The 14,197-nt window shown below is 38.9% G+C and overlaps 1 protein-coding gene across 2 annotated transcripts in view; it reads right to left on the bottom strand.

The window, feature by feature from the left end:
• SRFBP1 (serum response factor binding protein 1) overlaps positions 1 to 13,895 on the bottom strand; it is a 67,580-nt gene extending 53,685 nt beyond the window's left edge. For both annotated transcript variants that reach the window (XM_069002122.1, XM_069002121.1), the window contains exon 1: positions 13,778 to 13,895. In XM_069002122.1, coding sequence (XP_068858223.1) covers positions 13,778 to 13,807 — 30 coding nt within the window. In that variant the 5' untranslated portion in view covers positions 13,808 to 13,895. The remainder of the gene's footprint in view (positions 1 to 13,777) is intronic.
• Between the last annotated feature and the right edge of the window lie 302 nt (positions 13,896 to 14,197).

The raw sequence follows: 14,197 nt of genomic DNA on the forward strand, positions 1-14,197 counted from the left end.
GGAATTAAGAGATGCTAATATAAATGGTAGTACTGCCTTCCTAAGTCACCACAAAATCCTTCAAGTCTTGAGTGCTAGTATATTACAACTTTTCTCAGCTATTCTGAAAGAGTGCAGCATCGAAACTGTGTATTCCGAAATTATATTTGTTAGCTTGGTTTCTGAGAAAATCAGGTTTGTAAGCACACTGTCTGTCAGTATCCCTCTCTGGTAACTTTTGGACTTCTTAAACCAAAATCAAGGTTGACCAATCATCACAGGCCAGAGCTCCCACGTGTTTTGTGAAAACTGGTAGCCAAGTAGGAGCTATGAACTAACATCCACATGGAAGAAATACACAAGCAGAATTCAAGTCTTTCCCATTTTGGCTGAGGACAGTGCATGCATACTCATTCACCAGCATGTCTGGCTCTGAACCAGACACAGAACACCATCCCCTGATTGTCCAAATGGACGGGAAACATAGGCCATAACTACAGTTACTGAGAACACTCAAATGGAGTAACCGTAAGGATAACACACTAAAAAATTAAAAAAAGACACAGGAATGACTGAGGATATCCATATGAAGCTTTATGGAATACTCAACTTACACATACAATACATTTTATTTTTACCACATTCTTTGTACTGATGATTTAATCTGGTGATTGAAACGTCAAGAGAAAATAGAACACTGACAACTTGCTGAATGGGATAGAAGACAGAGAGCTGCTTCTCTGCAAGACACTTCATGCAAAAAAGATACTTTTATAGTTACTTCAATTGCCCTCAGCTTATACTAGTCTCACACACCAAGAGGCCGGGGAAGAATGGGAAGCCTGAGCAATGTTACAGAATCACTATATTTGACAAATATTTCTATCTTAATTTTACCAAGAATTTTTTATTATTATTATGTCATTCAATATAAACACTTGTTTTGTAGTAAGACTCACCCATTTCAAAACTTATATTTCAATGTCACTACATATTGTTATGCAAGCATAATTTTAATATATAATATGTAAATACATAAATAATAATTATTATTATTATGCAAGCATAAAGGAATCATTACGGAAAAATGGTTTCATCAAATGAAACAAAGCAGCATCAGCAAAGGAGTGATGAAGTTGGAGAAATACCTACTAAATCATTTTCCTTTCCTCCATAAATCTGAAAGACAAAAAAAGTAGCCAAATACCACAATTTTTATATTGACCATAAATATACAGAATGCCTGCATCATAAAAGTAACCGATCTTACTATAGTAAGAAAAATAAGCTTTTTGTTTTAAAATTTGAACTTTTTTTCAAACTCCTCCTCTGTAAAGTTTGTCAACACAAGTAAGGAGAGGCCTAAGTACTGGAGAAAGACTGGAAGGCTCCCTAGGTATGTGAAAACTCCCACCAAAAAAGGGGAAAGCTCAACCATCAACAAAAGAACAGCTATCAACTTCTGCTGCTAAAGCAGAAGTCAGTGTTCTGGATAGAAGCAAACCACACATCAAGTGGATCTTCCAACAGTTACAGCTGATTTTCATGATATGAGTAAGTATGTATCACCAGTATTGATACATTTCGGAAGGATAAGCAGCTCTCTCTATTACACTCTCCTCACAACTCTAAGGAATTTCTGTCGAGCAAGTATATTTTAAAATAACAGTAGAAGTTTCTCCTCTCTAATCTGTAATTTCCAAGAGTGTGATTTCTTATGTTCTGATATGACATGTATAAAGTTCAGAAAGACAAAGAAATCATCTATATACGTAGCATCACAAGATCGTAACAAAAACCATCACACAGGAAGTAAGTAGAGTAGTATGTCATGGAATGACACCGCATAGTAAGAAAAGCAGGGAATGATGTTAAGTCCAAAACATTGATGAAATAAAAATTAGTGTGTGGAGTTCCAGGAGGAAAAAAAACAAAACAAACAAGAATCAAAAAAATCATAAGCACTTTTTTCTTGTGCCTGGAAAAAAAGCTGTTGAGAAACAAATAATAAGGATTTAGTATCCACATTTTTAAAGGAAAAAAATCCTTTGTTAAAAAAAGAAAAGAGAACAAGAAAACAGGGAAAGAACAAAAAAGCTGTTTGTGGTTTATGACCTTCAAAGTATTTGGTACTATTGCCTTTCTTCTTAAAAAAAAAGATTTGTCTCCTTATTCAAAAAATGCTACCAGATCCAAATTTCTTTGAAGAAGCATGAGACTTCTTTTACTAACAGACTATCAAGTCTAACTTTTCTTGTGTTTTATGGTGCCCCTAGCTCAGACACCTGACACACATATGAAAAGTAAGTATCAAAACACATCCAGAGAGTACAAAGGAACACAACCCCTGCTCGGACCTAGGGTGTGCCAGTGACCAGCAAAAGCCATAGCCTCAGGAAATACAACCTGATAAAAACCTCATATAAGGGAAATCCAAATCTGCATCACAGATCTTTCTGTTTTATACTTCCAAACAGGAAGAATATTCAGCCAAAGACTTCAAATATCACCAGAATGGGAGGTGAATGTCCATTGGCTTCAAACATGCTGCAGTATTATTGGCCTGACAAACTGAAATGCTATACTACTTCCAACAGGAAAACTGCTCATCTATTAAGGTGCTTTCTGCTATTATGCCTCTATGACTTGTATTTTTTGTGGGAACTTTATCTCAGTTAGCAGTTACAGATTTATGAAAAAAAAAAAAAAAAAAGTGTCTCCAACATGTAAGTTACTTTTGAGTCTTTTTCAAAGGATGGGAAGAATTCTTGCTAATGGGAATGGAGAATTACCTTGCTATGCCAATTAATGTTCCTTATTCCCTCAGATCTGTTAAAAAAAAAAAAAAACTATTTCATTGTGAGAATTTTTCATAAACATAAACACATGGGGAAGTCAGTGTTTAAAAATACCCCAAAAATCTAATGATCGGCATTCTTCCTAGAAGTTTCTTCATGACATCAATAGAAACTGGGGAAAGGGACAAGTATGAAAAGTAGAAAGAATAAAGAGCTTAAAATATCCCTGCCAGATGTCTGACATCCATTCATTCATTTAAACACCTTTACACAAGTTGTTCTCTATCTGTTGCCAAGATGCCAAATCTACAAGAGATTGGTATACAGCTATCCCAGTATGACTTATTAACAACCTGGAGCAATGCTTGAAGGCTCCCGCAAAATCTTTGCTGTGACAGAACAAGTCCTCTCACGCTTACCAGTCTGCCCAGTGGTATGTTCATTGGCCAGCCATTGAACCAAGTGCTGGTTCTGTTGCAAGATTTCCTTCTTCTGAAGCTTCCTACATTCTTCCTCAATCTCTAGGTTTTTCGAACCAAACTCATTTCCCCTTTCCCATCCTTACGAGCTCTCCTCATTCCTCATCCTATTTCATCTTGTTCAACACACCTCATCACCCTCCCATCATTTTTGTCTGTTTTAATATTTGAAGACTTACAAGCTCTCTCCTTCCTTCCCCTCCATGAACAAGCAATCACCTTAACTGTCTTTTTGTTTTATATTGTCTGGAATTCCTATCTTATACATGTAAGGTACGCTCTTCTGTGCTGTTCATAAGCTTTGCAGCATTTCCTCAGTGATATCTGCCTCTGGATGAAATTCCCCATTCATTCCTTTGGACTAGTTGCTATTCAGAACAGTTCTCACCAGCCTCTCACGCAAACACCTTCTATCCACTCATCTCCTCCTACATTAACATACCTGCACAAGACCTAGTGTTTTCTCATGTGTCCTCATAAAACAGCAAAGAGGATTCACAGAATCATTTACATTGAAAAACGCCTATAAGATCATAAAGCCTAACTGTAAATCAAACACTGCCAAGCCAACCACTAAACCATGTCCCTAAGTGCCACTTCTACACATCTTTAAATACTTCCAGGAATGGTGACTGAGTCACTAACCTGAGCATCCTGCTGCAGTGCTTGACAACCCTTTAGGTGAAGAAATTTTCCCTAACATATGATCTGGCACAACTTGATGCCATTTCCTCTTCTCCTGTTACTTGGGAAAAGAGACCAATCCCCACCTCACTCCAACCTCCTTTCAGGTACCTGTAGAGAGCAATCTGCCTCAGCTTCTTTTTCAATACACAATTTCATTTGGTATTAAATGCCATATGAATAAACAGCTATCATTGTGACCTTTCTCTGCAAAGGCAACAACATAATGGTAGTTTTTTTCATATAAAATCAGTACAAGAATATAAAATCCCTTTCCTTTAAATGACTTGAAGGACAATGAAGAGTCACTGAATTTAGCAGTTGGCCACTTGACTTTTCCCTTTAATGCTCTTCACTACTGACCTCTACAGCATAAGACAAACTGAAAACAATTTTATCACTGCATACTAATAAGCAATTTGCAATGAATACACAATTGACTACTATTCTCCTTCTAGGAACATCCCCTCCCCCAAGCCCCCAAATTCTATTATGAAAAAGTCTAACACCACCGCTTCCCTTCTACCTATTTCAGCCTCGCTCCCTTCCTCATTTGGCAGCAAGTTCCACACCCAGCAATAAAATGCTGCTGAAACACCTCTGGAAGGACAGCAGCAATTACGGATATCTACTGTAACAGAACCATTTTAAAATTGTGTTTTAATCAGGCATATATAGCTATAAATTACATTTGATAAAAAAAACCCAAACTACACTGTGTACTGGAAGTACCTCACAGTTCCTTTAAAATAAAAGTTACAAAGTTTCCCATGACTATTTGCATGTTTTTTTCATTATTGCACACTACCACACCAAGGAACCACAGATGTTTTTGTTTTATGAGAGCATCTTACTAGCCTACGTGGCCTACCACACACACTTTATATAAACCACTTGAGCTAAGAAAAAGTTTTCATTACTGTCCTCAAGTACAGCAGTCCAGTAACGGCTGTATACAATACTGCCAGAAGTAAAAAACTGCCTTGTTAGCCATGCTTAATTGCTTCAGTAATCTGCTGAAACAAAATCTGTGTGAAGAGCATGCAGATCAGAATTTGCTGCTAATATTAGTAAAACTGATGATGTGGCAACTCTAGAAACTTTAGAAACAGCTGCTGGAAGAGTTCCGAGGGAAAAAAAAAAAGCCACAATTCCTCAGAATTCTATCTCGCAGAGTATAAGTTTGGAAATTTCATAAGCTTTCAAAAGACCTTTTCCTTAGGACATTTACATGGTCTGTAAAAGAATGTCAGCAATTTAACACTTGAACTGTTTTAAGCAGAAATCAAGCCCTATGTAGCACAACTTCCTTCTTCTTCAAGAAACTGTTGTGCCTAGTATTATTTATTAGTAACACAACTAATGCAAGAATTTTTACATGCATTTCCACAGAGCTAAAATGACTGCTGCCAAGTATTCCACAGTTTAAGAAGAAAGCCGTGTTTGCTTTCCAACTTTGCTTAGACTCGTAATATACAGAAAAAACGTAGTGATTTGCCAGTATACTAAGAAATGAACTGATGGAAAAGATTAGCTATTTAGTTTCGAATTGTGTAGAAATTTATCTTTTCTCAGTTCTCATAACTTGTTTATATGCCTTTCCAAGACTTTAGACTGACTTTAGTGACATTTAAGAGACTGCAGAACCAGCTTCAAGGAAGTATTTAAGACCATGTGCAAGCCGGGATACACAGATCTTGGCAGTGCCAACAGTCATTCACAGCTTCAATTTGACCACACAGCATCCTAACACCCATACTTTTTCCTAAGTATCCAAGTGCTGGCCACTCTACCTTAAGAATAATTTTGAAGTGGTCACAGATGAACCTAAAGCTGGCTTGATGAAGAGACAGAGACTCTCTGATACAGCTGAACCATACTGGCAGATAGCTCAGAAGAGTACAAGAGTACAAATGTCCACCATTTGAGGAACAGCCTAGATGCTGGGGCACTTAACAGAACTGAAAAACCTAGGATAGGAGTCTAGGGTAAACACTTCTACTTCAAGAAAATGGCTCGGTCAGCATACTGTATAGGTGCTGGATGAAATAAGGCTCATAAACCAGTGAGAAAATAGCAAAAGAGAACTCATCTATAGACCAGCAAGAACAATTTTCTCAGGAGTAAAGAGTTCTGAGTTCCAGTTTTTCCTTTCAGGGAGCTCATGTATTTTATGCTAATTGTTGGATAAGCAGCCCTTGGAGCACTGCCAAGGACTTTTCCCACGGAAATGCTCCCACTGGTGAAATACACAACCAGGCTCCCCTCACTCCATAAAACTGCCCTTCTTTGCCAGACGGTAGCCCAGCAACACTACTTGCTAGTATTTGTGATCAGTGCACTCTGCTGGTCATCAAGATTCACAGGATTCAACTCATCTCAGACAGAGGGAACCTATACATCAGCTTTCTCAATTACTGGAAAGTTTTGTAACGACTAAGCCATTAAATTAAGTATTTTCCCCCATCAGACAGCGTCATGCCTTAAAGGACAAGACTATATTTTGGATTATGAGCATTAAGACATCTCACAGCTCAATCCAATACCAGATAACTGGTCAGATGCCTCATACCAAGTCTCACTTCCCCTCTATATAAAGACAGCAGACACAAATATTAAGTTCCCCTAAGGACTCTTTGATTACCACATAGCCCAGGTGATAGCGCACAAATAGATCTCTAAGGGTAGCTACTCTATTTCAGTGAGATGCTGGATCACTGCACTGGACTGGCTGCCCAGTATTTCAAACTGTTTTACACACCGTAATGTCTACAGCACTTTGTCAGTGTTATTCTGAAAGTTTCCATCTAGGATTCTTTTTCATCAGTGTAAGGAAGGCTTAAGAACATACTTTAAAATATCACAACATACCTTAGGTAATAGAAGCCAATTGGATCTTTGGATCTAATACACTAAAAACCTGAGTGCTCACATCAACTTGTCCATGATAGTGAAAAGCATTTTCAAAGAAAGCCCAAGAAGGCCCAAGTGTTAGTTCCTTAATTACTGTTGGAAACGCAACTCAAATATTACCGGACCGCAAACTTGTTCTTTTGCAACAGGTAAGAGACCATTTTTTCCCCCTCTGATATACCTCGAGTCACATTTCCCAAAAAATAAACATAAACTTAGTAACATATAAGAGACTGTATGACCAACTTCAAGTAAGTATTTAAGATAACAAGTTAGTCAGGGATAAACAGGTTTTGGCAGCGCCAGTATCCAGCCACAAGCTTCAATTTTGACCACAGAGCATCTTAGGCACCTATATACCTAGACATCACTGAAATTTTAACATTCTTCCTTCAAGCTGATTTGTAACTAGTCTCCTATGAACTTACTATGTAAAGCTATCAAGATTGGACAAATGTAAGGGCTCCTTTGGCTTCCCCTTTGAACTTTCTAATTCTCCTACCTTAACAGCCTTGATCACTAATTAATTTCAGTAACAAACACCAGCTGGACAGCATAACTACACATTATATATCACCCTATTTAGATTTTGCTAGTTCAACACCCTCCCCATATCTTATGTTTATTTCACAGAAAGCCACTACTTAAAGATAAATACTTAAGATGAAAAACAGCACATGTCTATCAGCCAAGCAAACAGCTCACTCATGGTGGTGGCATAGTCCATCTCTCCACTTCTCCTCTTGTCCCATCCCATTCACTGCTGCTCCCACTCACTTGTAAGACCCTGCTACCTTCAATCTGTAGCTACCCTAGCAAAAAACTTCTTATGATCACCGAAGAGGGAGGCAAGACCACGTGGCTGGAATGGGTGAAGAGCAAGGAGAGTCAGAAGCCCCAGATTCAGAAGCAGCAAGTCCAGATGCTCGAGAAACCACAGCTGGAGAATCACACTCCTTCAGAGGCATGTCACATCTGTCTGAACTGCAAAGCAATTCTCCACAAAAAGCCTTATATGAAAGGCGCTTCAATGTTAAAAACATTGTCTTGGTTTCTATAGAATAAAATGTGGGGAAAAAAACAGACCATTAATAAACAAAATTTTGAATTATATGTCTAATTTATCATCCTAAGTCAACAAAAACACAGAGGGGTATATCACATCTAAGTGATAAGCTAGTCATACATAATGCTAAAGAAGGCTGAAAATAAGGAAGATCTTAGGTAACTGCAAATAAATACCACAGTGAAGTCTTAAACTCCCTTTGTACAGAATGCTTCTTGCAAAAATGGTGACCATTCAAAGACCAAAAAACTTTAAGTTAATTTTTTTTAGTATCAATTACAAAAATATTTATACAAGCATGAGGGACCTACTGTATAAAATCCAGAAATATATAATACAGTAAAGACTAGCATGGTAAGTACTCAGATCTTTCACATTTAGTGCACCTTACAAAAATCATGAGGCAGTAGTTCTCGGCTACAGAAGTCAATTCAGCTTCAGGAAGAATGAATGACCCACTCAAATTTCCCCCTCCCTAATCTTTCCTGATACCCCATTCAGACCATGTTCTCTTTACTGCTATACAGAAGCTTTGGTCACCAAAAATTATTTACTTATAAAAGGATGTACTTGAACTTTCTGCAATTTGTGAATGAAGGCATGTATAAATGCAATTTCAGTATCTTAGCTGTGTGTGACCACCTAAGGACAAACACAACATCTACCCATGCTACAGCAAGACAACTCAGTCTTTATATAAGCATCTCCGAATATACGTTTACTTCTGTTTGCATTGTGATAAAGAGACGAGATTACAGATATAGTTCTGTATAATTACTGAATTATATAAAATTGAGTAATTAATTCAGCTATAACTCAAGACTCCAGTTTCAGACTTCCAGAGACTGTACGTCAGTCTTTTTCCATAAGGTCACTCCCCATGGCTTTTTCTCTGATTTTTTTCATTATCAGCCACGCTACTCATACTTGACTTCGCCATACACCAATCTAAATTCTTAATTCACATGTCCAGACTGAGTTCTAAATGTGCTATTCATCTAAACTGCTGCCCAGCTAAATCAGAGGACAGGATATCAGTCCTGAATCTAAAGAGTAAAAGAGCTAAGTGTTGCCACATAGAGTATCACAACACAAACTGTTGTACCAAAACACTATGAATGGAATTAATCACCTTGAGCTTCATTACTAAGCTCCCTACATAACAATTTTAATTCTGGACTTTGCTTGGCTGACTGAAAAATATGTGTACACACACATCATTCTCAGGATATGGTTTTATCTTAACTCTACCTCTTAGGAAAGAAAAAAGAACAATTCTATCTTGGATGACAAGCATTGTGCAGACACCAGCTTTTATTATCTAAAACACATAGCTTTGTAAATACAGAGAAAAATTATTTTGTCTGTATGAAATTAATTACTACAAATTTAAGAGAAAAATTCACCTGATACCAAAGTTTCCATATCCAATCAAGTTTGAGAAATTTGATTCACATGTCCCACATACAGAAACAACTCTCAACTCTAGGAATTTGCTTTATATAATACAATACCTTACTAATATTCAACTTCAGCCATTACAGCATTAATGTAGGTATACATTAGAACACTTATTTTTAAAACAATTTCTACAGACTTCATTTGCATTAGCTTAATGAGCTTTCTGCAGTGTAGCTCCTTGAGGTACTGGCAAACAGAGTATCATTCAAAGAAAAAAAATAAAAAGAAGGGTAGGAAGAAAAATGTATTTGTTGCAATAATACAATATTGATGGCAGATTATGACTGTAAAACCAGAACAACATAATTTAAGACACACAGGTTCTGAAAAAATCCCCTAGATACCTGTAGCTTCTGTTTCATACTATTGTATACTGCTGATCAACAAGGACAATTTTTCACATTAAATATGAGCTATCTCCCTTTAAACCTGCCCTTCTCCATGGCAGTTGATGATTATGTGCTGCCATCTAGCAAATGTTTCCAGAAAAGTTTAACTTTGGAAGCTATTCTGTGGCAAGACACCTGAAATTTCTTAGAAAGCTTTTCAAAATAGGAAACGTATTCAAGACAGCAACAAGTTTTTAAAACAATTCCTTCAGCCTGTATGCTTGTAAGAGTAAGCACAACAGGAGAATACAATTAGGCTTAATACAGACAACTCCTTCAAAAGTAAGATCATATGCAGTGAATATGGAATTGCAGAACTGAAATATTCATTCTACGACTTATGCTTTCCTTTGCATCAAAGAATGCAGCGAATAGAAAATGGTAATACTGCATTTTCTTCTTTCCCAAAAACTCTAGTCTTCACTGTTTCCCTTAGTTCCAACTTTTTATGGTTTTTATTTCCTCTGCACCCACCCAATTCTCCCTTGGGCAGTAGTCAAAATGCAGCAATCACATACAGTAATAAGATGCCTGAATTACAAGAGAATTGTCATTTCTTAACCCTTTTCAACCTCAGTTTTTCAGTCAGACTGAAACTGTACCATGCTATTTACTAGCAACAAGATGGGTTTCTAAAATTATTCGACCTTGCTGACTGTGGGTACTGCCAAGACCTTGCTTTTTTTCTGTTATTATCTAGGTATATATTCAGTTAAAGAAAGAGGAAGAAAACTTTTATATGCTTTTGGCACAAGTTCTACTTGTTAACATGGAAATAATGTGACACTCTGAAGCATTTACATTGCTATAAACAACTTTCCATGAGAAGAAAGATTAATGAAATGTCTAAACTAATTATTTGTGAATGAATTATTATGACTGGTCTCTTATTATTTTCTGTCTTATTTCACCTCACCACAACAGTTGCAATTTCCTCTTTTCATGCTGGATCCTTAACACTGTACACTTACATCAAATGTCTCATTCAATACAGTCACCTCAACAGTACAATATTTTTATTCTTTGTTCCTTATTAGACCAGAAGAATTGGGACAATATTGCTCCATGGAGGTACTATTCTTTAACCAAATTATAATTAAAAAATAAACAAAGCCCAACAACTTTTGAGGACTCTACTCCTTTCCAATTTCTCTGAAATTAGCCAGTGAGTTCAAAAGCTCTCAAAAAGGAGACAGACATCACAGTCCACTGTTTGTTTTGGGTTTTTTTACAATTTTTTTAATAATAGTAATCATCATCGTCATCACTCAATCATGCAATTAAATGTCATCTAGTTTCAAAGCACATATACACTTCATGTAATAAATACTACAGTACAAGAAAGTTTTTTTGACACTTGTAAGTATTTGTTTTGTTAGCTACTAATATCAAACATAAACCTGTAAGTAATTAAAATAAAGGCCAATTAACATTAAGAAAAGTGCCAGTTTATATCACTGAGAAACACTGGTCTTAAGACTATTTGCTCTTCCTATAAATGAAATACGAATTGATAAAAAAATTTTTGAAATCTTATCATCCTAGAATTTCTTAAGATTCCACCATTTAGCAGGACATGGTATTTTATGTTCATTAACAGCCGAAGTCTTTCTTCACTAGAATTAAAACCTGAAATATGTAACGTAAGCATAACACAGCAGAATTTCATAGAACAATTTGGGTTGAAAGGGGCCTTAAAGATCACGTGGTTCCAACCTTGCTGCAATGGACAGGGACACCTCCCACTAGACCAAGCTGCTCAGAGTCCATCCAACCTCGCCCTTAAACACCTCTAGAGACAGGGCAGCCACATATTCACAGGCCAACATACACTAGTGCCTCACCACCCTCACAGCACAGAACCTCTCCCTAATATCTAATCTAAATCTACTCTATTTCAATTTAAAACCATTCCCTCTCGTACTATCTCAACATGCCTTCAAGAAAAGTCTCTCTCCAGCCTTCTTGTAGACCTCCTTCAGATACTGGACTCCTGTAAATCCAGCAAAGATAAACAAGTTTATAAGCTATACAAGTGTCACAAGGTTGTCTCTGCAACAAATATCATCATGCTTACTGTATAAAGCCTAATGGGGAAAAAAATCTGTATGATCCCTAGTACTGTCTGATTGCAAAAAGCTGAAGGTGCACAGTATAGAGCTGCTCTATAATTTGCTTTCCCTTTGCAAGCTGGAATAATATACGAGGAGAGTTTATTTAACAGGTTGCATTTTCAAAAATTATTCCTTTAAACATGGTCCTAAATAAAATTCCTCCATCTTGTCTACTAGACGGAAGATACGATTTTTACTCATAAGATACCTTCTTAAAAGGGCATCTCTGGAACAAATACACAGAAGGTATTGCTACAGAGATAGAAAATATCCAGGTGTTGGTACATAACTTATTTCACATTTTATGACTAATCACCACAGTAATTAATACAGCTCTGACACATACAAAAGGGCACATGCATAGAAATGGAAAACACTTTTTAATCTATTCACGCTAGATCTCCATCCTACTCTAAGTCAGACTGATCTTCTGCACCTCCGGAAGAGATGGCATCCAGGATTTTTCTCTGTCCTACCTTACATCCCAGATGGACCTATTATTACAGAGTGTTTACTTTCTGTAGAAACTCTGGTGAAAGCTACCTCCTCCAGAACTTACTTTCAGTTCCCTCTTAGGAGAAGGTTACGTTTGAAGTATAAGATGAAATGACATTCCCAGTGTCCTTACTGAAATTTTCCAATCTTTTGTATAGAAATTCATTGTACTCTTTTTCTGAAGAACACCTCAGTCAACTAATGCTTCTGTTTTCATCCCTTGTTGTATTAGCATCTTTGTGGTGAAAGACTATGAAACAAACTTGCATCAATCAGAAAAAAGTCCACGCTACAACGGTGAATGAAATACCTTCTTCTTTCTTTGGTGATCTACAGGTGTATTTCAGTGTCAAATCACTCATTTCTGACCTTACCTTTGTTGACAGCAAGAACCAATAATTAGTGAGTAAACATCTCTATTTTATGTACTATCAAACTTTTTCCCTCATGAAGAGGCTACATTTCACTAAATTCTTGACCAGGAAATCAACTTGCAAATCAACCCCTCTCCAATTTACTACGTGCCTAAAACAAAGTAATTTTTGTTCTGCTGATAACAAATTCTAAGCAAGCTGGTAATTATGAAGGAATTCTGGAAGAGTACAGTGCCAAGTGCAGGTGCTCATACCACATATGCTCAGCAGAACTCCCAGCTATTCTAAACTGTTGGTGCAACACCTAAAAAGAGATTGCGTTAGTTGTGTCAGGCTTATTGTGCACAATGATTTGCAAATGTGTAACCAAAACCCATCACATGTGAAACACTCATAACCGAATTCAACCGAACCAAAATGTAAAGAGGAAAAACATATTCTGAAATAAATATGAAACACCAAACTTCTTGCAGAACAGGAAGAAGTTAGCTGTAACCCAGTAATTTTTCATTTTCAGTCCCTCCCTCTCCAAGAAAATAAGACAACACATTATCTTTGCCATCAGAAGGCAGGCAGCTGGGGCTTTGGTGGGTCCGCCAGAATCATCTGCAAAACTTCAGTGTGAACACAAACACGGCAAGACAGGCGTGATGAAATGACACTCATGGGCAGGCCGTCGCACGGAGGCACACGTGTCGAAATCGCATGGCATTCCCCTAGAAGTAGCTTAATTTCACAAGACGGATGTTTGTTTTCATCACAGCTGCGCGCCAGCACGATGGGATGCGCTTCCCCACGCCAAGGGAGGGCGGCAGCCACCTGGGGCCCTCCCTACCGCTCCAGGCGGCCACGTCGGCTGCGGGGAGGGTCGGCCCCGAGCCGGCTCTCTCGCAGGGCGATCCGCCGCCCCGACCGCCGCCCCGGCCCTTCCCCCGGCCGCCGCGGGGCCTTCCCCGGCGCGGGTCCCCCCCGGCCCGTCCCCGCGGCCCGCTCCCGCCGGCGCCCCGAGGCCGCGGGTGTCTCACCTCGTTGTTGAGGTTCAGCACGGGAGCCATGGCGCCGGCGCCTCGGCAGAGCCCCGCAGGCCGCGCCGTGCCCGGGCCGCTCCGAGCGCTCCCCACGCCGCCGCAGGAACCGAAACCGCGCGCAGGCGCCGCGAGGCCGCTCCCGCTCCCGCCCCGGCCCGGCCCGGCCCGGCCCCGCCTCGCCCCGCCCACAGCTCCCGTTCGAAACGGGGTCGAAGGGCTTTGGTTGGGTTGTTTTTTCTGGTGTTCGCGGGTAATGAGCGGGGTAGGCAGGAGGCGGATCCCGAACCCGGCCTACCCGAGGCGTTTGGGACCATTCCTAAAGAGCTCGCCTCGCATGAGGTGAAAGCTGAGGCCTCGCAGCGCGGCGTTTGCTCTGCGCTGCTGCGTGGATGGCATCGCGAGCTGGCTGGCTGAATC

This window comes from Aphelocoma coerulescens (genome assembly GCF_041296385.1).
Source record: "Aphelocoma coerulescens isolate FSJ_1873_10779 chromosome Z unlocalized genomic scaffold, UR_Acoe_1.0 ChrZ, whole genome shotgun sequence".
Lineage (NCBI taxonomy): Eukaryota > Metazoa > Chordata > Aves > Passeriformes > Corvidae > Aphelocoma > Aphelocoma coerulescens.